Here is a 22,948-nt window from a genome sequence, read left to right on the forward strand (position 1 = left end):
AGGATGGCAATGGAGGGGTTTGAGCTTTTTAGCCATAGCAACATCTGTGACAAACTGTGCAGTAATTGAGTTGACACTGACCTGCAGGGACTGGCTGAACTCCCAGTCACTGTGATTTCTGTGGATGGGTTCTGGACACATGCAGAGCACAGTGTACAAGAGAAACAGAGCTGGGAGAAGACCGATCCCACACCACAGGGGGACCCTGGGTAAACGTCTGTCAAACATCAGGTTTATGGTTATATTGCTAGAGGCATCAGCCGAGCCTGGTTTCACCTGGCACACGCTGCTTTCTGGCTCCCTCTGATGGTTCATTTACATCACAGCATTTTCCACACAGTGTTTGCCACTCGACAACCCCAGGCGATACTCTAATTTAGCTATTGTGCTAATCTGAATTGCAGTAATTTGTTGCTTTTAAGAGATTTAGTGTTTCTCTGTCAAACCTGGCTGCAGCAGAATGTGGGAAAGATTTCAAAATTCTTTTGATTTCATCAGGAGGCAGCTCTGAAGTTCGAAAACACAACTAATATTTGTCTATGTTCTTCATTATTCTATCCAAGGTTTGAAAGCCTAACCTTTATTCTTCTAAACATATCTCTTGTCATTGTGGTTGAACAGCTCAGTCTTTGTCTCGTCTTAAAGCTTTTCCCCAGAAGGCTTTTGGCTTGTCCATGTGGACAACTGCAAATTTCAGTTGAACCTGAAGTTATTAATTTCATAAGCATGGACTTTTTCTTTGGTCGACACTCTTTCTTAGTCCGTGGTAGCGTAAACAGCTGGGAGGCCAGTGGACTGTGGACAGCGACACTGGCCTTCCAGCAGTTTCCAGCTCTTGGTAGGCTTGATCTTGTTGGTTCCTGGTTTGTTCCTGAACATCCTAATCAATTTTGTCTTTACATACAATTCTTTGAACCGATGGTCTGCACCTGTTTAGAAATGGCACATTGAGTTTCTGGAATGGCCTTCCCAATGCCCCAAACTCAACCCTATTTTAAATTTGTGGGCTGTGCTTAAACGCCAGATCTGTGCCAGGAAAACAACAATTTTTATATACCAATTCTGCCAACAAGGGTCATTAAATATCCAGCCAAAATAATGCAGAAGCTAGTTGATGACTACCAAAAACATATATTTGAGGGGCAGGTTTCTAAGGGGCATTAAACCAAATAATAATGTACGTATACATTTGAAAATGTGTGTTTACTTGGATTAGAGAAAAGTCAAAATAAGTTCAAACTTGTGGGCCTAATTCTTGTTTTATTTTTTAAAAGATTAAAGATGTACCCTGGACAGTCAAACTGGAAAAGAACAGTTCAAATAAATGACACTGTGTATTATCATCTTGAAAAAGAATATATGGATAACAAAATTATTCTTCTTTTGATGCCAAAAGAAGCCATTATTTTCAAAAGAAGCCAGAGCTCCAAAATGATGCTCTAAACATTAGCAGTACGGTAAGTATAAAATTGAGAACATTAAAAATGAGAAATTAGTGAAACATTAGGAATAACACTGATTATCTCTTCTTCGTGGAATCTGTTAGTGGGTGCATTTAAGAAGTGAACATTTTGTCTTTAAAGCTGACGTGTTAGAAGCAGGAAAAACTGGTAAATGTAAGGATTTGAGAGAGTTTGACTAAGGCTGAACTGTGCCGGCTCAATAACGAAGTCAGAGTATCTCCAATGCTGCCACTCCTGTGGCGTGTTCCTGGCCTGCAGTGGTCAGCGTCTATCAAAAGTAGTCCAAGGAAGGAAATGGGGTAAACCAGAGACAGGGACATGGGCAGCCAAGGCTCACTGATGTACACAGGGAACAAAAGCTGGCCCATATGGTCTGATCCAACATCTACTAAAGCATATATAGAATACACAGTGCATCACAGTTTGGGCTGAATAGATGCAGACCAGTCAGGCTGCCCATCCTGACTCCTGTCCACTGCCCAAAGTGCCAGCAATGGGCAAGCGAGCATCAGAACTGGACCCCAGCACAATGGAAGAAGATCTGCCTCATCTGATGAATCACTTGTACATCACGTGGATGGCTGGGTGTGTGTTGTTTGTTGTGTTGGAGGAAGGCAAGCTGGCCAATGCAGTGTGATGCTTTGGGCGATGTTCAGCTGGGAAACCTTCATCATTGTGGATGTTACTTCAACTCGTACCGCCTAGCTAAGCTTTTTTGCAGACCATGTACACCCTTTCATGGAAACAATATTCAGCTGGATAATGCAACCTGTCAGAAAGCAAAAGTGTTCAGGAAGCTTTGAGGAGCACAGCGAGGTGTTGATTTGGACTCCGGATTTCCCTCAATCCATTCGAGCATCTCTGGGATGTGCTGGACAAACAAGTCCACGGGGGCCCCACCTCACAGCTTACAGGACTCTGTTGCTAACATCTTGGTGTCAGATACCACAGCACACCTACAGGGGTCTAGTGGAGTCAATGCCTCAATGGGACAGTGCTATTTTAGCAGCAAAAAGGGGACCAACACAATGTTAAGCAGGCGGTCATAGTGCTAATCGCTAGCTCTTACCACTTGACTTCTGTAAGTAAATGCTGCCACTAAGTACAATCAGGGTAAGATCAGCTGTCTGTTTGTTGGCACCTGTAACTCACAGTAGCTGTGTCATTCAGAAAAGATGAAAGAAAACAAGGCAGAGTAGTCGGGTTGTGTCGAATGGTTTAAAATGGCCTGACAGTCATTAGTGCTGTGAAATAAGGCAGCCGTAGACACTGGTGCTCTTGTGTTTTGATGCACTCCATCAAATCTTATTGTGTCTTACAAATGATGTGAGTCATTCATTTAGTGAATTAGATTCAGTTGTAGTGAATCAGCGTAGCAAAATTTAAATGAGTGCAATTCAAATAGAGCCATCTCTCTGGCTTTAATGTCTTTCTGTAACACACTGTGTGTCTCCAAACGCCCTCAGTGTAAAATTATTTTTAGTCCTCTCACTCTGATGACGCCGACATCACATGCAGGGCCTCTAAGGCTCAGAGAGCCGACTCAGCCATGGTGAAGCTTTACACTTTCTTTGGGTTCGCTGATTGGCTGCTTTCCAGTTAGGCAGCCAACCACAGTCGAGTGGAGTGAGAAGCCTCTCAGGCTGTCTGTCTGAGGATTAGTTCCCTCTGTGTTATGTCAACACTGGGATCAAATTGTTGCTCAAATGGATTTTCCATGATAAAAGCATTACTTCTAAACTTTGTGCAGGTTTAAGGAGATTCTAAATGCATGTCATGTACAGTTGTACTATGGAGAGAGACTGAGTGCTTACTTGATTAGGGGAGGAGGTTTGTGTGTGGAGCTTTCTGTGCACATTCATACTGTGCTTTTATTCATTTAGTTTATTTATTCATGTGTACTTTTTGGCTTTTGACTGTGATGTAAAGCTTAAATATTTAAATAGATGTATTTTAAAAAATGTCCAACTGGCAACTAGTGATATCACGAAGTACCAATGCAAACTGTAAATGTAGAGGATATACAGTATGGCAATGTGGCTTATGTGAACCCTAATGAACATGATCATGACATGCTTGGTCCTCAAGCATTGATTCTAAGGGGCGGTGCAAAGCCCTAATCCAAAAGTAAGCTCTAAAAAAATACTGTACAGTCGTCCCTCGTTTATCGCAGGAGTTACGTTCTAAAAATAACCCACGATAGGTGAAATCCCCAAAACAGCCAACTTTATTTTTTACAATGATTATAGATGTTTTAAAGCTGTAAAACCCCTCACTACTCACTTTATACACTTTTCTCAGACCGACATGAACATTTTCACACTTTTCTCTCTTGTTTAAACACAAAGTTCAAACCATCCATCCATCTTCATCCGCTTTATCCGGGGCCGGGTCACGGGGGCAGCAGCCTAAGCAGAGAAGCCCAGACCTCCCTCTCCCCAGCCACCTCCACCAACTTATCCGGGGGAACACCAAGGCGTTCCCAGGCCAGCCGAGAGATATAATCTCTCCATTGTGTCCTGGGTCTGCCCCGGGGCCTCCTCCTGGTGGGACATGCCCGGAACACCTCACCCAGGAGGCGCCCAGGAGGCATCCTTGTCAGATGCCCGAACCACCTCAGGTGGCTCCTTTCGATGTGGAGGAGAAGTTCAAACCTTCATAGAAAAAAAAGCCCAGTATTATAGAATGAAGCCAAAGATCAAACCCTGTTTTCAGGTCCAGAACATGGGAATAGAGCAGCTGTCAGAGAATTCAACATAATGAATCAATGGTACAGAAGTAGAGGAAGCGAGAAGAATGAGCTGAGTAAAGTTTGACTTATCTGACTGTTTGGTTTCACTTAATGCGCCTTATAATCCGGAAAATGCACTAACTTCTACCTTCCTTTAGCATGTCTTTTTGTGCGATGGTTAGCATCTTCCTCTGCCTGTTGGGTGCTACTGCAGGAGCCTCTGACGGTGCAAAACGTTTCGTCGACATTGTTGTGTTTGTTGGGGAGAAAACTTACAAACTTACAGTACAGCAGAGTCACACTGCTAGGATCAAAGATTTATGTAAATGTGACAAACTGAACGCGTTCTGTACTGTACAGGAGACACGGCACGAGATTGATTACAATGGTCTACAGCCAATCAGGATGCAGAACACAATGTGTTGTTTAAAAAAAAAAAAGGATGCAAAATTGCACCAAAAAAATCAGCGAAACAGCGAAAGGTGAACTGCGTTATAGCGAGGGAGCACTGTATATCAAAGATTTCTGGACTCAAACTATGATTTTTTTTTTAAGGCAGAAGTGATGATTTCTGGATGAGAGGGTGCAATTCTAGTGATCAGTTAGTGTCACGTCAGTCTAAGCCGACTGACTGTTTTTGGAGACAGCCTGAAGTGGCCCCAAGAGGAACTGTAGTTTCTGGTACTTCTACAGTACTTCAGCTTATCAACCCCAGACCTTACTGCTAGTTCTGTAATACCTGTAATAATAATAACTGTAGCATTAAAGAGGAAGAGGAGCCCCCGCCACACACACACACCAAATAAATAAATAAATTGTGAAGATACTAACGACAAACACGATGGTGTGCAAAGGTTTGTGTATGGACCCAGATAGAAGACACATGGGGACCTAATCTGGACTTCTTTTGGCACAGCACTCGCAAGTCCTGTATCCAGGCCAGGCACAGGCCAAAAGCAATGAGGCAGGCTTTACATGGGTTATGTAAAAGTGTTATATGGGCCAGATGCAGGCCAGATGTAGAACTGACCCATGTAAGGAGCACCTATATCCATACTGTAGGACCTTGGGCTCATCAAGAGTCTTTAAACTCCATTTTGGGGCCTTTGTAGTTCCTCCTTTAGGGCAGGTGCGCTTCAGCACAATAAGATCCTTTTGTTTATGTAAGTAATTGTCCACATGTGCGTATCTATTTGTCTAGCCTGTAGTTTGTAAGTTTATACCTGTTACTGTTTCCAGGGCAGGCAGGGCGGGGTGGAGATCTACCCCTGGGAGGATGCTGATTACAGCATCTACAAAGTCATCGACCGTTTCGGCTTCATGCAGTAAGTCTGTCTTCAAAGTAAAGTCATGCCGGTTGGTACCACTCTGCCCTGTTTTGTAGCATCTCATCATTTGTTTCTCTTCATTCTTCCAGTGAAGATGAGCTGCCGGCACCAACTGCACATGAAGAGAAGGTAAAGAGGCAAATGCCACATTTCTTTCAGGACAAATGCATACAGTAGGTTGTTTTTGTTCACCAGCTTCTTTTACTTTCATAGCTGAAGCAGCAGGAGATCGAGAGAGCAGAGAAATGGCTGAAGATGGTGAAGAAGTGGGATAAATACAAGAACAGTGACAGGGTGAGTAACAGTCCGCACACGGAGCACATGGAAAATTCAGAACAGATTTATAATGACTTCATTGCTGGAGACAATTGCTGACAAACATGTAAAACTGCAGCTGGTTTCTCTGATGTCAGCGAGTTTTGTAACACAGATTGAATCACAGCAAGTGTCAGTGTTGAGTCCAGAACATATTCAGCTCAAATGTACTCCCTCATTAATAATTCTGAATCAAAGCTGTTCACCAGAATATAAATCACACTAGGAGAGGAAAAAACCTACAATCTTCTCTCCATCTTGATAATGATGTCCTCATACAAGCTTCTGGCAAGTGTCCCCATAAGTCTCACAAGCAGTCATTAGCAATAACAATTTTGCTGAAAAAATGATTAAATCAGATTTCTTATATGCTAATTTCATGTTTCCATTATACTTTTTAAAAATGTATTACAAAATCCCATTATTCAACGCAGAGGTTGGGTTCTGACACTGCAGTTCTGGGTTAGTTTCTTTGGTTTTGCACCGACACTCTTCCTCACTAAGACGATGTGCGTCTTTGTACGGGATGTGTAAAGGTGGAAAATTAGCTTGACTGGTTCCGACCCTCTGGAAAAACACCTACATTAGTGAGAGAGTTGCTGCTATGCTTATTGATCGTTGTTACTGTGGCTGGAAAATCAATAGACTCAACCAGAGCAGCTGAGTGTACATCCACCGTTAGCTTGGTCTCCACTAGTGTCAGTAAATCATCCATCCACTTCCAGTTATCCTTTTCAGGGCTGCAGGGGGCGCTGGAGCCTATCCCAGCTGTCACAGGGAGAGAGGCGGGGTACACCCTGGACAGGTCACCAGTCTGTCGCAGGGCTGACACACAGAGACAGACAACCATTCACGCTCACATTCGCACCTGTGGGCAATTTGGATTAATCAATTAACCTATCCCCACAAACTGCATGTCTTTGGACGGTGGGAGGAAGCCGGAGTACCCGGAGGGAACCCACGCAAACAGGGGAGAACATGCAAACTCCACACAGAAAGACCGCGGCCTGATGGTGGAATTGAACTCAGGACTTCTTGCTGTGAGGCAACCGTGCTAACCACCGTGCTGCCTGAATCATTCATAAATGATAAATCTCTGTGTTATTCTAAGGTCTTTACCATAAAATATAAAGCACCTTGCAGTAACTGTTTTGGTATTTGGTGCTATATAAATAAAACTGAACTGAGTTCAGTTCAGTTTGATCCATCATTGAGCATTTCTGTCATCTGTCTTTGTTAAAAACATGAAACATTATCGTGCTCGAAACATGAATTTGAGCTCTTTGTTAGCCTAACGCTCTCTTTTAAAGTCGTCATTGAGCTCGTTCTAGTTGGAAGTTGTAACTGTAAACACCAGTCCTTTTCCAAATGACTGAATAAATAATACAATATGTACAGTTCCACTTGACTAAAGCTGGTGACAGTAGTCTCCGTTCTGCTCTGCAGCTGTGGTGAACTCTGTGTAGTGGCAGCAGATCTCTGGCTGCTGTGGATTCTGGTTCAAAGAGCCACCAGTTTACAGCAGATCCCTAAAGCAGAACAAGCACTTCTGTCACCAGCTGAAGTCTACAGACTCAACAAAACTCTGTGCTATACACCAGCACAACACCAAGCTGACCAGTTTACTCAGAGGCAGCATATTAGTGTATAAGGACCAGAGTTAGTTGGTTAGCAGTGACTGAACAAAGTCAGGGCTGGGAGGCTGCAGGAGTAAATATCATGTTGCTGTCTCGGAAAGATGGAAAAATAATAATAAGTCATTAAAAAATATAGTTGTGCAGCCTGCCTAAGTAAAAAAAAAAAAACAGAGTAATCAGAAAATTGTAAAAATCTGTAGCTTTGTTGTAAATGTAGGTGGGATTTTAAATCAGATCTCTGTAATAATCCCAGTTCTCATGTGGCTCCTCTGCAACCCCTCATCTAAACTGGCCATGAATGTGAGGATAGAAGTGTAAGGTGCTTTATGAATGTGTGGCTAAAAGGGGGTGTTTCCATGTTGATGAGTGGAGGTACTTGAGGTAGAAGTTGCAAAGCCAACCAAGTTAGCAGAAACTGTACGACAGAGAGATACATACAAACCTGCTTCGAGTGCTCACGGAAAATGTTTTCAAACTTTTGGTTTTACTGTGAACGAGGTCGTAGGCGATCAGTAGGTGGTTTAACTTTCTGATGATTCAGTCTTTGTAGCTTCTGTTCTCTAAACTTTGTGGCGTTTTATTCACTCAGTGTTTATGATTCCCTCTGCTCTCTGCTGTCAGATGGTAAAACGAGTATACAAAGGCATCCCCCTGCAGCTCAGAGGCCGGGCCTGGGCACTGATGCTGGACGTGGACAGGGCCAAGAAGGAGAACGAGGGCAAATATGAGGTATTTATTCACGTCTGAAATGAGTCTCTTTGCAAATCTGTTCCGAGCATAAAAATAAGTTGGACATATAAATAAGTTTTTTAAAAAGCTGAGAGAAAAACATTGTTATAACTGTTATAAACTGTAGCTATGTTGTAAATGTTACAAGTCTAATGTAATAAAGTAAAAGTATAAAGTAGCATGTTTTAAAAAAAGTTCAACAACAAGTTACAACAAAAGTGCAATAAAGTCAAAAACGTGCTTCAGTGAATGTACTTTTAATAAAATTCAGTATGTTGCAGAAGCTATGAAATATCAAAGCTGACAGTCTTATCACCTGGCAGACTGATCTTAACTGACACATATTTGTAAAGGATAAGATAACATTCATAGATGCAATCACATTTTCTCTGATAGACGAGATGTTTCAGAAAACTGATGACACACATAAACAGTTAGCATAATCAACAATAGATTCTTTCTGACTGAATTTACAATATATATTCCCTGATATGTAAAACTCGTTTTTGTAGCTCTACTGAATGACACATTTGTCTTTCAGCACAGGTACCTCCACATGTCCTTGTTGACTTTTGTCTATTTTTCACTCAGAAAATGAAGGAGCAGGCCAGACTGTGCTCATCTGAGATCAAACAGATTGACTTGGACATCAACAGGACATTTCGAAACCATATCATGTTCATGGATCGCTTTGGAGTCAAGTAAGTTTCACTGTTGAGTCGGATTGTGCAGCTGAAATGGATTTCAGACGGATAAACGGATATTTATAACCGCCAAGCTCAGTGGTGGGATCCAAAGTTACAGAGACATATTTTCAAAGTACTGAGCAAATGATGTAACTTGCACATTAAAGAGGAATACAGTGTGAAAGCATACAGTTATCATATGCTTTCAGCAAAGTGTTAAGATTGTTAGGTCGCAGTGCTAATTATAGGACAACATTTAGCAAACAACTGTATGAATTGTATGAATGGGTGTGATTGGGTGAATAAGGTAAGTTGTATGAAGCACTCTATAAGAGTCAGCCCATTTACCATTTACACTAGTGCGACATGAAACATAATAAACTAATAAACTTTAGACCAATATCTAAGCTGCCCTTTTTATCTAAAGTCTTGGAAAAAGTAGCAAGTAACCAATTGATCCTGTACTTGAATGCACAAAATGTTCAGGAGATTTTCCAATCTGGTTTTAAAGTAATGCATAGCACTGAATCAGCACTTTTAAGAATTTTTAATGATATATTTTTATCATGTGATTCTGGTGAAAGTGTCATTCTTATCTTATTCGATTTAACTGCTGCATTTGACACTGTAGACCATGAAATCTCCCGTTTGGAGCAGTGTGTCGGTGTAACAGGTGTGACTCTGAAATGGTTCAGGTCTTACTTAACAGATCAAACCTTTTCAGTTCACTTAGGAAACTGTGAGTCCTCCCGTGCTCCGCTGTCTCATGGAGTACCACAGGGTTCCATTCTGGGCTCTATCCTGTTTTCACTTTATTTACTTCCCTTAGGCTCAATTTTTAGGAGACACGGACTCTCTTTTCACTGTTATGCAGATGACTGTCAGATTTATATTCCTCTTAAAAAGAAAGATGGATCGTCTGTAAATCGTTTGCAAACATGTCCGGACAACGTCAAGTCATGGTTGGCGCTAAACTTTCTTTGTTTTAATGATTCTAAGACTGAAGTAATGGTGTTCAGACCTGCCTCCGCTGCTGTTCCGTGTGTTGATTTGCAAACCCTGAAATCATTTTGTAAACCAGAGATTGTTAATCTGGGTTTTAAAATTGATCCTGAGCTTAAGCTTGAAAGCCAGATCAGGTCGGTTGTAAGGTCTAGTTTCTTTCATCTGAGGCAGCTGGCCAAAATCAAGCACTTTCTTACGAGACAGCAATTTGAAACAGTAATCCATGCCTTTGTAACCGTTCGGCTGGATTACTGTAATTCTCTTTATTTTGGGGTGAATCGATCTTCTGCTTTTCGACTGCAGCTAGTTCCGAATGCTGCTGCACGTCTTTTAACTGGCACTCGTAGATGCGAGCACATCACCCAGTTTTATATTCACTTCATTGGCTGCCCGTGCATTTTAGGATCCATTTTAAGCTGCTTGTATTTGTTTTTAAATGTTTGTCCAGTGCTGCCCCTCTGTACCTCTCTGAGCTTCTTCATCCATACATATCTTCCCGGTCCCTCAGGTGGGCAGACCAGCTCCTCCTGAGCGTGCCCAGGACTAATCGTAAGCTCAGAGGGGATCGGGCGTTTGCTGTGGCAGCACCAAAATTGTGGAATAAGCTGCCTTTACATGTTAGACAGGCACCTTCCTTATCTGTTTTTAAATCACGTCTTAAAACATATTTATTTACCTTGGCTTTCAGCACAGCAGGACTTGTTGATGTCTCTTAATCTGTTTCTTATTAATTATATTATTTATTAATTTTTAAGGTATTCTATATGTAATTTAACAGTTTTCTCTTTTGTTTTGTATTTGTAGCACTTTGGCCAACATTGTTGGATGTAAAGTGCGTTATAAATAAAGATGCTACCATATTCCCCTCTGTTTCTCGAGAACTACCAGATCCACACATTTTTGGCCTTTAGTTGTGTAGCTTCAGAATTAGTTAAGAGAAAAAGAGTAAACATAGCTGAGCAAGATGAATATACCAGCTCAAGTTAAAGGAAGAAAAAAAAAGGTTGAATAAAAATGTTCCCTTCCTAGTAAAAACAAAAGCAAACTGGTAGACTGGCTGCAAAGGGGAAAAACCACAGTTACCAGTATGCTGTAACAGGAATGTCGCGATACCAGAAATATAGTAGTTGGGACCAATAGAAGTCCACGATTCTTCAAACCTATCTCGACACCTAAACAAAATGATTTTTGGGGCGATGGTAACGTGCAGTTCAGGATAAAACGAGGAAGATAATAATTATTTATTGTTAGCTGTCAGATTGAAGCTCATTCACCTTGAATTCTTTGAACAGATCTGGATCTTTTATGTGCTTTAAACTGACGGTAATGGAGAGACGGTGTTATTTTGCTGCATTCGCTTTTAAGATGCCTTTAAATGTGGGACACCTACAGAATATTTACTGTGCAATTAGAATTTAAACTAAGCACAATGGACTATTAGGATAAGGAGTATTCCAGTATTGGGATACTGGAATACTCCTTATTCACGGTCGGAATGAGAATCAGCACCTCCAAATCTGAGGCCATGGTGGAGTGCCCACTCTGGGTCAGGGACGAGTTTCTGCCCCAAGTGGAGGAGCTTAAGTATCTCGGGGTCTTGTTCACAAGTGACGAGAGAAGGGGGCGGGAGATCGACAGATGGATCGGTGCTGCGGCTGCAGTGATGCGGATGCTGTACTGGTCTGTTGTGGTGAAGAGAGAGCTGAGTGTAAAAGTGAAGCTCTCAATTTACCAGTCGATCTACGTCCCTACCCTCACCTATGGTCACGAGCTGTGGATACAAGCAGCAAAAATGTGGCTGGACTCTCCCTTTTAGATAGGGTAAGAAGTTCAGGGGTGCGTGACGGGCTCAGAGTAGAGCTGCTGCTTCACCACCACATGGAAAGGAGCAGGTTGAGGTGGTTCGGGCATCTGACAAGGATGCCTCCTGGGCGTCTCCTGGGTGAGGTGTTCTGGGCATGTCCCACCATGAGGAGGCCCCAGGGCAGACCCAGGACATGCTGGCCTGGGAACGCCTTGGTGTTCCCCCGGATAAGCTGGAGGAGGTGGCTGGGGAGAGGGAGGTCTGGGCTTCTCTGTTTACTCTGCTGCCTCCATGACCCCGGATAAGCGGATGAAGATGGATGGATGGATGGATGGATATTTTAAATAAAAATCCAAATAGGTTTATGAGTTTTCTTACTTCTGAAAGGAACCAGCAGTTGTGGTTTCACTGCAGTGTAGGCTGGATTCAGAGTAGGCTGAAATGAGTAGTGCTGAGCACTGAAATCCCTGCATCCAGGTTCCCGTCAGAGGGAAAACCTGAGACAAGACTAATTAAGGTTGTTGTAGAAGGACATTGATGCACATGGCTTGGATGTCCACATACTTTGGGTCATGTAGTGTGTGTTACATATCATTTTCCAGGTTGTAACTGTACCATATTCAAACAGATTAAAAAAGTGCGAGAGGAAAAAAATCAGTGTCTGCAGCAGAGAGACCTCAGGGTGAACTTGGACTGAGTGTGAGAGAGAGGTGGGCAGGCTGAGCTCTGGATGGCGTGGGTTTATGTGTAACCTGATCCTGTAACAGAGTGATGTCAGTGTAATGGTCCTGTTCAGAAGCAGCAGTGGAAAGTGTGGAGCTGGAGAACATTTCAGTATCTAACAGATGGTCAGGATACAAAAATGATTTTTAAAGAGCAGAGACGGGGCTGTAGTCTCGCTGTGTTACTGTTATTTTTTCCTTTCCTCTCACTTCTGGTTTGTAATTATGTGTCCAGCACACTGTTTGCTGTGGGGTTTGCTTACAGCTTGACATACAGTGTCAGGATTCATGACACTCATTTTTTCATTTCCTCTCCTTCTCACTCCCTTCCTTGTTTCCTTTTGTTGTTTCTTCTCCTTTCCTATCCTTTCCTTCCTGTTTCTTTGATTTACAGGCAGCAGGCTCTCTTTCATGTCCTCTCTGCATATTCAGTCTACAACACAGTAAGTAGCTGATTTCTCTAAATTACATGAAACATTAAAATACCAGCAACTCAAGTGAACTGATAAAAATCTGCAGTCACGTCTAAATTTTCTTTTCGTGGGCAGAGACTTCATTTTCCACTGTGGTTTCTTACCCCCCCCCCCCACACACACACACACCCCACACACACAGTACTGCATGCTTTCGACATGATATTCATTGAGTGCTTTAAGTGGACAGCAGCTGATACAGCACTGATGGTTGTCTTACTGAGCTGCTTTTATTATTTGCAGAAACAGGGTTTTTACTAGACGTGCCACTGAAACATGTGGATTGCAAAAATTGCTGAAACTGTAGCACTCATAGAATAGTGTTGCAATGTACCATGTCAAATACAGTTGCCCACACCAAATAAACATATTTGCAATATACTATTAAGACAATATCACCATTGCTTCTTCTGTACATATGAATAAAATCATGTCGCATTGTGTCTGTAGTGTGCTTGCTGCAGCTGGGGTCCTTCTCTCATGTTCTCCTAGTGCCTGTGTGGGTCCTCGTCCACAGCCAGAGACGTGCATCTTAAAGTTTTAGGAGTGCATACAAGTTTGCATGGCTGTCTGTCTTTCATTGTTGATCCTGCCATGGCCTTTGCCCAGGGTGCACCCTGCCTCTCACCTTGCACTTGCTAAGATAGACTCCGCTCCCCTCAGTGACAAAAGCTCCGTGCTTTTGTTTTTTGCTTTGCATGATTAACATTTCAAAATAGGAATGACTAAGTAATTGAAAATTTGCCCATGTTTAATATATTCTGGGTTTTTTAATTCGTTTTGATCATGGCCCATCTGCTTTATTCCTTCTGACTATTAAGGCACTATAGAATATACAAATACAACAATAACACTACTGCTGATAATAATAAGACTAATATCCGTGGCGGAGAATGGTCCCACAGGATGATGACAAAAAGTTAATAATTGTTTGATAGTCTTGTGTTAACTTGTGTTAACCTAGTGTCAGTTACAGTTACCACAACAGCGGAAAGCCCATTATTGGGGTCTTTTTGCACATTTCCTGCAGGAGGTGAGCTACTGCCAAGGCATGAGTCAGATTGCCGCCCTGCTGCTCATGTACATGAATGAGGAAGACGCTTTCTGGGCCCTGTCACAGCTGCTCACCAACCAGAAACACGCCATGCATGGTGAGACATCCCAGAGGATTCATTCATTCGTCTGAACATTAACAGCAAACGTGTTCTCTGCAAGATACGATGAAGCTAAACACTGAAATCATTTTCCTGCAGCTGCACCAACCGTGCAGATGACAGTCTTTGGCTCTGCGGGTGGTGGAACTGATTACAAACTGTACTGCTTGTCAGATTTGGTTTGGACTGACATGAAATTAGATTAAAAAGTTCTCACTTCCCTTCTGCCCTGTTAAGGCTTTTTTGTTCCAGGCTTTCCAAAACTTCAGAGATTCCAGGCACATCATGATCAGATTATTTCCAAGCTCGTTCCCAAACTGAAGAAACATCTGGTGAGATCACTTTTTTCTGTTTTTGAAAAACTTGGAGTAACGCTCTAGCAAGCAGGATACATGCTAATTCTGACTCGTGTTCTCTATTTCAAGGACAAAGAGCAGATGTCTGCAGGCATTTACAGCACCAAATGGTTCCTGCAGTGTTTCATTGACAGGGTGAGTCATTATCTTGGGGTAAAGGAGTAAGATCATCTTTTTCTGCCTGTTAAACGTTGAATAAAAGGTCATCTGATTATTTTCTCACTGTGTGAAGAGGTTGCTTTCCCCTCTTCTTGTTTTATGTCATATCATTTCCATGTATCTTCTCTATTTTTCTTTGGAAGTTTTAAAGCAGTTCAATTCAATTTTGCTATAGTGCCAGTTCACAACAACAGTCAACACACAGTGCTTAATATTATAAGGTGGAACCCTGCATCAGAGCCTGAAACATACTAAACTAAAGCGAATAACGATCTTGCACCTGCAACAGTGGAGAAAAAGAACTCCCTCCCAACAGGAAGCTATCACCAACAGACTCTGGCAGCGCCTGCTGTGATTGGTTGGGGTGTGAGGGGAAGGAAATGAAAGAATACAGAGAAGAAAAAGTGTTCAGCAGCCTGAGCGTGTGGCAGCATAACGAGTCACCTGATCCAGCCGTCACTACAAGCTTTATCAGAGAGAAACGTTTTAATCCTGACCTTCAAAGAAAAGATGCTTCATGTCTCCTAAACTGAGAGCTGGTTCTGGAGGAACCTGGTATCTCAAAGCTCTGAATGATAATTATTATTCATTAAATAGCCAGATTACACATATGCTGCTCGTTACAATGTGAATTTATGAATTTAGCCAACTGCGTGTTTAATAAAACTGGAAAGTTAAGCCTGTGTAAATATAGCAGTTAGCATTAGCAGATGCTAATCTCTGTAACATAAAAACACTGAATCACCTTTCACACACAGTTATACTGTACATGATTTCAGCAGAGCTCGGGTACATCGCATTAGAAGAGAGCATTAAGACCTGTCAGCCTAAACTGTTATTAGCCTTCTACTTGCATGCCCACAATCCTGTGGTAGTGGTCTGGCAGCGTTTGGCTGTTGTCAGCACTTCTCCATCCCGCTGAGTTGCCGGGCTCAGAGGGGCCTCGGGGCCTCTGAGGTCTGAGAAGGAACCAAACAAACTTCCTGACTCCAGCCAGCAGGAGAACAGCACATACATGAACCCACTGGCACAAACAAATCCAGCTAAGCTGCAGTGATTCTCTAACTTCTTGTGTTTGTGATCCGGCAGACACCGTTCACCCTAACGCTCCGCCTGTGGGACATTTTCATCCTGGAGGGAGAGCGGCTCCTCACCGCCATGTCTTACACTATCCTCAAGATACACAAGAGTAAGGAGATGATGAATGGGTCGCCACGAAACAATAAATCACTCTCTGCTCAGCTTCGCAACTGAGCCTTCTACACAACAACCACATTGTGTTAACTTTAGCCTCTTATTAACCTCCTGAAATCGAGTGATTTTGAAGTTTTCCAGTTTTTGTTTGCTTTCCTAAAGTCTGCAAAAGTGAAACTTGGCAAGGCCACACTTTGCAATTTAAATACTACTTACTGGTGTCTGGTCTCGAGACATCTTTATGATTTTTGCATAAATGTCTGTATACTTGTGTGATTCAGGGTTTCTGTGTTCGTGTGGATATCTACAAGTGTACAGATGTTTACAGTCGTTTAAATCTCATTTGTAGCAAACAAGTTATTATTGCAGAAAATAGAAGATGTTATATAAATATAAAGATGTTTATAAGTAATATGCTCATTACAAAATCATATGTGGGATTAAACAACTCAGTTTACACATTTTTTATTGTCAGTTTTTTAAAATAGGGGTTAAATGTCATCTGAATACAGCTCCAGTACAAGACAGATGAGACGTGACTGCACACGTTTCTGTGAGTTTAACATCTGCTTTGTGAACAGAGCGCCTCTTGAAGATGTCTCTGGAGGAGCTGAGAGAGTTCCTGCAGGAGCGCATCGCTCAGACTTTTTTCTACAGCGACGACATGATCGTTGAGCAGCTTCAGGCCTCCATGGCTGAGCTGCGAAAGATGAAGCTGGATCTCCCGCCTCCAGGTACGCGGCTGTCCTTTTAGGAGTCTCCAGTACTCCAGTACATTATTCGGTGTGAATAATGTGCACTTAAGGAAAATAAACAGTTCTTAATGGCTTGTTTTTAGGGAAGCCTGAGGAGCTGCCCCGTAAGCCGCTGGGCCAAGAGCTACCCGTGCTGCTGAGTCCAGTGCGGCCCCCTGAAGGGAAGCCAACGTCAGCTAGCGGGTTCCCCAAAGCCGGCCTGTGCCTCCGCATCATCTCCCACCAGCCAGACTCCATATCCCCAGACCAGAGTCCCTCCAAGCACCTTGTGAATCTTGAAGGTGTGGACAAAGAGGAGACTCCGTTGCCTTCCCCAGATCCCGTCATCATCCACAGCCAAGCCCCACTCACCCCTGACAGCTCCCCACTAGCAGGGCCTCCGCCTTACCAACCCCCATGGAGTCAAACTGTGGTTGCAGCAGATCAGCCGTCACCACGGTCAGACCCGGAGAGGGTTGGAATAGAAGCTGACACAGATGTCCCGGTAGGACCTCCCTCACCTTCAGAAATAACCAGCGCCCCGCACTCGGCCTCTACTAACGACCTCACTGCAGACGCGCGTTCGGCCGTCACCGGTCAGTTCTGCTGCAAAGTCCCGCGGACTCTTTCGGCGCCCGTGTCTCAGGTAGCCTCGCCGGCTTTGGGCATGGCCCAGTCTGAGAGTCTGCCTGCAGCAGAGAGGCTGCAGCTGCCGGAGCAGGCCTCAGCTCTGAGCAGGGACGTGAACCTGGACTCGAGCGCAGAATCAGAGGACACATCGGCTGCCGATGTTTCATGAGAAGAGCAGAAAAGTGTAGATCGCTAATTTATTTATGACGCTTTTACATGTAAAAAGGTTAAGTCTGTGATTAATGTTCTGGTGTGATTTATTAGTCAGATTTACAGTGTTAAGCAACAGTTGCTTCAAAATGTGCTTTCAGTTTCGGGACCAGTATTTATAAAAGTTTTGTATTTGCCAATTTTCAAACTGACTTTCTAAAGACTTTTGGCTACAAGAAGCTGTTTCCTCCTTCGGACTTTTCAGCCCTTTTTCATGTTAGGTAACATTTTAACTGGTAGATTTTTTCCCTTTATGTGGCTGAAAGTTCCAGATGTAGGTTACAAAGACAATATGTCGACATAGTGAAAGGCAGATGGGTTTGTTTGGTCCTGAAGCAGTGAGCAGGACGATGTATGTGCTGTTCTGTTAGATCCAGTATGACAGTATCCAGTTGTGGGAGAAGTAAAGGACATGCTAGCTAGCTGTCATTCTGGCTTTTAAATGTCTTAATTAGAAGATGTCTGTCTTAATACAGGGAGTGTAGAATTATTAGGCAAGTTGTATTTTTGAGGAATAATTTTATTATTGAACAACAACCATGTTCTCAATGAACCCAAAAAACTCATTAATATCAAAGCTGAATGTTTTTGGAAGTAGTTTTTAGTTTGTTTTCAGTTTTAGCTATTTTAGGGGGATATCTGTGTGTGCAGGTGACTATTACTGTGCATAATTATTAGGCAACTTAACAAAAAACAAATATATACCCATTTCAATGATTTATTTTTACCAGTGAAACCAATATAACATCTCCACATTCACAAATATACATTTCTGACATTCAAAAACAAAACAAAAACAAATCAGCGACCAATATAGCCACCTTTCTTTGCAAGGACACTCAGAAGCCTGCCATCCATGGATTCTGTCAGTGTTTTGATCTGTTCACCATCAACATTGCGTGCAGCAGCAACCACAGCCTCCCAGACACTGTTCAGAGAGGTGTACTGTTTTCCCTCCTTGTAAATCTCACATTTGATGATGGACCACAGGTTCTCAATGGGGTTCAGATCAGGTGAACAAGGAGGCCATGTCATTAGTTTTTCTTCTTTTATACCCTTTCTTGCCAGGAGTTGAGCTTGACTCCATCCTCAACCCGAAAAGGCCCCACAAGCTCATCTTTGATGATACCAGCCCAAACCAGTACTCCACCTCCACCTTGCTGGCGTCTGAGTCGGACTGGAGCTCTCTGCCCTTTACCAATCCAGCCACGGGCCCATCCATCTGGCCCATCAAGACTCACTCTCATTTCATCAGTCCATAAAACCTTAGAAAAACCAGTCTTGAGATATTTCTTGGCCCAGTCTTGACGTTTCAGCTTGTGTGTCTTGTTCAGTGGTGGTCGTCTTTCAGCCTTTCTTACCTTGGCCATGTCTCTGAGTATTGCACACCTTGTGCTTTTGGGCACTCCAGTGATGTTGCAGCTCTGAAATATGGCCAAACTGGTGGCAAGTGGCATCTTGGCAGCTGCACGCTTGACTTTTCTCAGTTCATGGGCAGTGATTTTGCGCCTTGGTTTTTCCACACGCTTCTTGCGACCCTGTTGACTATTTTGAATGAAACGCTTGATTGTTCGATGATCACGCTTCAGAAGCTTTGCAATTTTGAGACTGCTGCATCCCTTCTGCAAGATATCTCACTATTTTTGACTTTTCTGAGCCTGTCAAGTCCTTCTTTTGACCCATTTTGCCAAAGGAAAGGACGTTGCCTAATAATTATGCACACCTGATATAGGGTGTTGATGTCATTAGACCACACCCCTTCTCATTACAGAGATGCACATCACCTAATATGCTTAATTGGTAGTAGGCTTTCGAGCCTATACAGCTTGGAGTAAGACAACATGCATGAAGAGGATGATGTGGACAAAATACTCATTTGCCTAATAATTCTGCACTCCCTGTACAACCCTCACATGCTTTGCTGAATAAGCAAATGGCCCAAGCCATTTATAAGCCTTAAATGGCTTGGGCCTGTAACTGATAAGAAATATATCAGCATATTCTGAGAGGATCAGCTGAGAACTTTAGTCAGATTTAATTGATTTTCAGTTCAGTTCTTTTCTCCAGTCGAGCAGAAGCTTCAGTAGTTTGGGGGTTTTTTGTGGGCACCAATCTTTCCACTTTAACCGAACATTAAAAAACACCTGAGTACCTGCTAAAATCGCTGATCTGTGGAAAACACGTCACTTCATCGTTCAACTTTGGGCACAAAGCATCTTTGCCCAGAATGGACTGATTCTTATAGAGCGCTTTTCTACTCTCCCGGAGTAGTTAAAGCGCTCTATACAACATGCCTCATTCACCCAATCACACCCATTCTCACAAGCGCTTTATCTACACTCAGTGCTTTCTAAGTACACTCATACTCCGATGGATGCATCGGAGAGCAAGTTGGGGTTAGTATCTTGCCCAAGGATACTTGACATGCAGATTGGAGGAGCCAGGGATCGAACCACCAACCTGCCGATCAGTAGGTGACCTGCTCTACCTCCTGAGCAACAGCCACCCCCAATTATACTGATTGACTAAAACTGCCGTCGCCTGCTTTAATCAAGACATCATATTCTAGGTCTGGATTGGCGGGAAAGTGATTTCCAAGGACTCCAAGTCTGAAGCATCATCCTTTACAACAGACAAAACATGTTTGTAGTTTTTTAACTTTTTGTCTGTCCAGTCTAGGCCTTTGTAAAGTGTTTGCTAGGAGAGTTACAGGTTTATTTTTTGTAATAACGTCTCGATGCCTTATTTGGATTGGCTTCAGTTCTGCATTGGACCTCGTTGAACCTAACCTGACTCTACATCCGGAAACAGAAGCAGCTTCCTGGCGCTGTACTGATTGTGCAGATCTCTGACGTGGTGAGCAGGCTCACTGTTGCGATGATACGTACTGAAACCCGTTGAGCTCATTTCAAAAAAGTGCTTTTTTCTAGCTCTGTAATTTATTGTTTGTATCATCTCAGAAAAGGCATCTTGTGTGTTTCCTCCTTGAACGGTGAAAATACGCAAAATACGAATGTGTATGTATCAGATGATTTGAACATGTGTTTAATATTGTACAGTGCTGTAGAACCAGTAGGTAGACACAGCTGGGACTAGTTTGTTCATCTGAAGGTAGAAAAACATCAGTTCTGTTCTTAGAAATAATGAAACGCTGACATCTTGTGGTTAGTTTAGATTAAGAGTTTCTCTCCAGTTATAGACGAGCCAGGAAGGAGAGAACTGTTCTCATTTTTTCCAAATAAATCTAGTCATATTTTACAATGTAATGCCATTGTTTTGAATGATGTAAATATGTTTTATGGTATTTGACTATATTTACATCCTAAAAATCCTCCAGGGTTGGAGAAATGATGTGCCAAAGTCCAGTAGCTACAGTCCAACCAATTAGCTGATTGAAGCCTTGGAGGTGAAACAATAAACTTTAATTTTGATTTTCTTTGTCTTCCTTGACTCTTGCAAAGTAAAAATCATGTCGGGGAAATTGTAGATTATGGGTTCGAGGTCTAAGATGTTTTTAAACTGAAAGGGACAGAACGAGGCAACGATATGACCGATGTGGTAGTGCTGGGTAAAGACCAGCAGGAGAATTCAAACATGTATTATTAAACCTAAAAAAATAACTACTATTCAAAAGAGATTCTTCGCCTGCGCGTTACCCCGGTAACACGGTCGGCAACCTAACATCAGTGTGTCGAGTCGTACTAACATACAGTTAACATACAATAAATACACACAGCATACAAATAAATGTTAATATTGGACACTAACACTGTTTTTATTTTGTCTTTGTCTGCGGGGACTTTTACAGTAAGGAAAGCAGAGACAATAAAGTAGTAAATGTACTGGTTTTTATACATCGTGCTTTTCTATTGTACCTGAGCACTCAAAGCCTCTTTAAAGAAAGAAAGAAAGAGAAACCTTAGTCCCACACGTGGGAAATTTTTGGTCACGGCAGGAAGTACAAGAGCAGTAAAAACAATTAAGAGAAAAAACAATAGAATAAGATAAACAGAATAACATACTACACAAAACGGAAAGAACACCATATACAATAGAAAAAGTACAAATAGAATAAAATACTTTGTTACACTGGGAAAATTGCTCTTAGTGCCATTGCAAAACAAGGAGACAGGGCGAGAGTTACAGTTGTGTATGGGATGGTTGTGTGTGTCTGTCTGCACGTGTGTGATCCTCTGCAGAGACCATGTTGTGGAGTCTGACAGCAGTAGGAAGGAAAGACCTGCGGAGTCTCTCCGTCCCACGTCGTGGGTGCCGCAGCTGCCACTGAAGGAGCTGCTCAGTGATGTCAGAGTCCCCTGCATGGGCTGGGAGATGCTGACCAACAGCGATGACAGCTTCTCCTGTCACTCACCACCTCCACAGGGTCCAGAGAGCGTCCTAGAACAGAGTTGGCCCTCCAGCCTCTTCGGTCTCTTCCTGTCCCCTGCAAAGACGCTGCCGCTCCAGCAGACCACACCGTAAAAGATGGCTGAGGCCACCACAGAGTCATAGAAGGTCTTCAGGAGCAACAGGAACAACATACCTCATTCGCCTATTCAAACTAGCTCTTTTTTCTTGCGTCATATCTAACATTCATGCTCCCATGGCGCATCAGAGACCAACTTGGTGTTATTCACAGGATATTTGGCATGCAGACTGGAGCAGCCAGAGATTAAACCGCTAAACGTCCGAGGGGTAGATGACCCGGTCTACTTCCTGAGTAACAGTCATCCCAAGTGAGGTAAAGTGAAGGTTACTAATGACTTGTGGCCTCTGACAGTGGGCTTATTTTTGTGTGTGTTCTCTTAGACCTCAGAACAACATTTAATGCTACTGAACAAAATATTTAACTCAGACAGCAAAACTCTTCTATTGACTTATTCTGTGAAGGCAAATTACTCTGGGGCAAATCTTTGTACCTTGGTTATTGTTTGAAAGGAGGGAAACAAGGCTCTGAAGTCTCACTGGCTGAGAGCTATGATGCGGGCTGGACTGGATAATTATTTTAAATTTAAAAAAAAAAATCCTGAATGGCAGAGGCCCACAAAAGATATTAAAGGAATTGGGTTCTGGAGAAAGACAATTCAATTCAATTTTATTTTATTTATACAGCACCAAATCACAACAACAGCCGCCTCAAGGTGCTTGACACCGTCTCTGCTTCTAAGATTAGGCTTCAACTTTCTGCTAGAGCATATCGTTAGGGCTGGATCAGGTCACATGATCCATCCCTTAGGCACGCTTGCAATAGGCCTAGGCTGCTGGGGTCTTCCCATGATGCACTGAGCTTTTCTTTTTCATTCCTCTTTTCACTCTCCATGTGTTTTTAGACTCTAATCATTATTCATTCATTTTAATCGACGGCTCTCTTCCGTGTTGTCTTTTTTCCTGCCTCTCACTCCCAACCAGTCGTGGCAGATGGCTGGTCTTCCCTGAGCCTGTGTTTGTGCAGTTAAAATGGAATTTTTCTCTTACTGTTGCAAAGTGCTTGCTTATAGGGTGTTGTTTGATTCCACCAAGTTACAGTGGTGGTGTACCCCAGAGAGCCACATTCGTTGTATAGAAAGCTCGTGGTTAACAATGAATTTACCTGAATATGGTGAAATCTTGCATCATAT

The 22,948-nt window shown here is 42.7% G+C and overlaps 1 protein-coding gene across 1 annotated transcript in view; it reads left to right on the forward strand.

Moving 5' to 3' along the window:
• Positions 1 to 20,761, forward strand: part of LOC146394206 (USP6 N-terminal-like protein) — a 29,783-nt gene extending 9,022 nt beyond the window's left edge. Inside the window, exons 3-14 of the mRNA XM_084918688.1 lie at positions 5,434 to 5,519; positions 5,612 to 5,651; positions 5,736 to 5,816; positions 8,096 to 8,203; positions 8,795 to 8,904; positions 12,815 to 12,863; positions 13,924 to 14,044; positions 14,285 to 14,379; positions 14,473 to 14,538; positions 15,652 to 15,751; positions 16,338 to 16,490; positions 16,595 to 20,761. Of these exons, the coding sequence (XP_084774814.1) occupies positions 5,434 to 5,519; positions 5,612 to 5,651; positions 5,736 to 5,816; positions 8,096 to 8,203; positions 8,795 to 8,904; positions 12,815 to 12,863; positions 13,924 to 14,044; positions 14,285 to 14,379; positions 14,473 to 14,538; positions 15,652 to 15,751; positions 16,338 to 16,490; positions 16,595 to 17,289 (1,704 nt within the window). The 3' untranslated portion in view covers positions 17,290 to 20,761. The remainder of the gene's footprint in view (positions 1 to 5,433; positions 5,520 to 5,611; positions 5,652 to 5,735; positions 5,817 to 8,095; positions 8,204 to 8,794; positions 8,905 to 12,814; positions 12,864 to 13,923; positions 14,045 to 14,284; positions 14,380 to 14,472; positions 14,539 to 15,651; positions 15,752 to 16,337; positions 16,491 to 16,594) is intronic.
• The last annotated feature ends 2,187 nt before the right edge of the window (positions 20,762 to 22,948 follow it).

Source organism: Perissodus microlepis, chromosome 1 (genome assembly GCF_051167445.1).
Source record: "Perissodus microlepis isolate ML-2025 ecotype Zambia chromosome 1, ASM5116744v1, whole genome shotgun sequence".
Lineage (NCBI taxonomy): Eukaryota > Metazoa > Chordata > Actinopteri > Cichliformes > Cichlidae > Perissodus > Perissodus microlepis.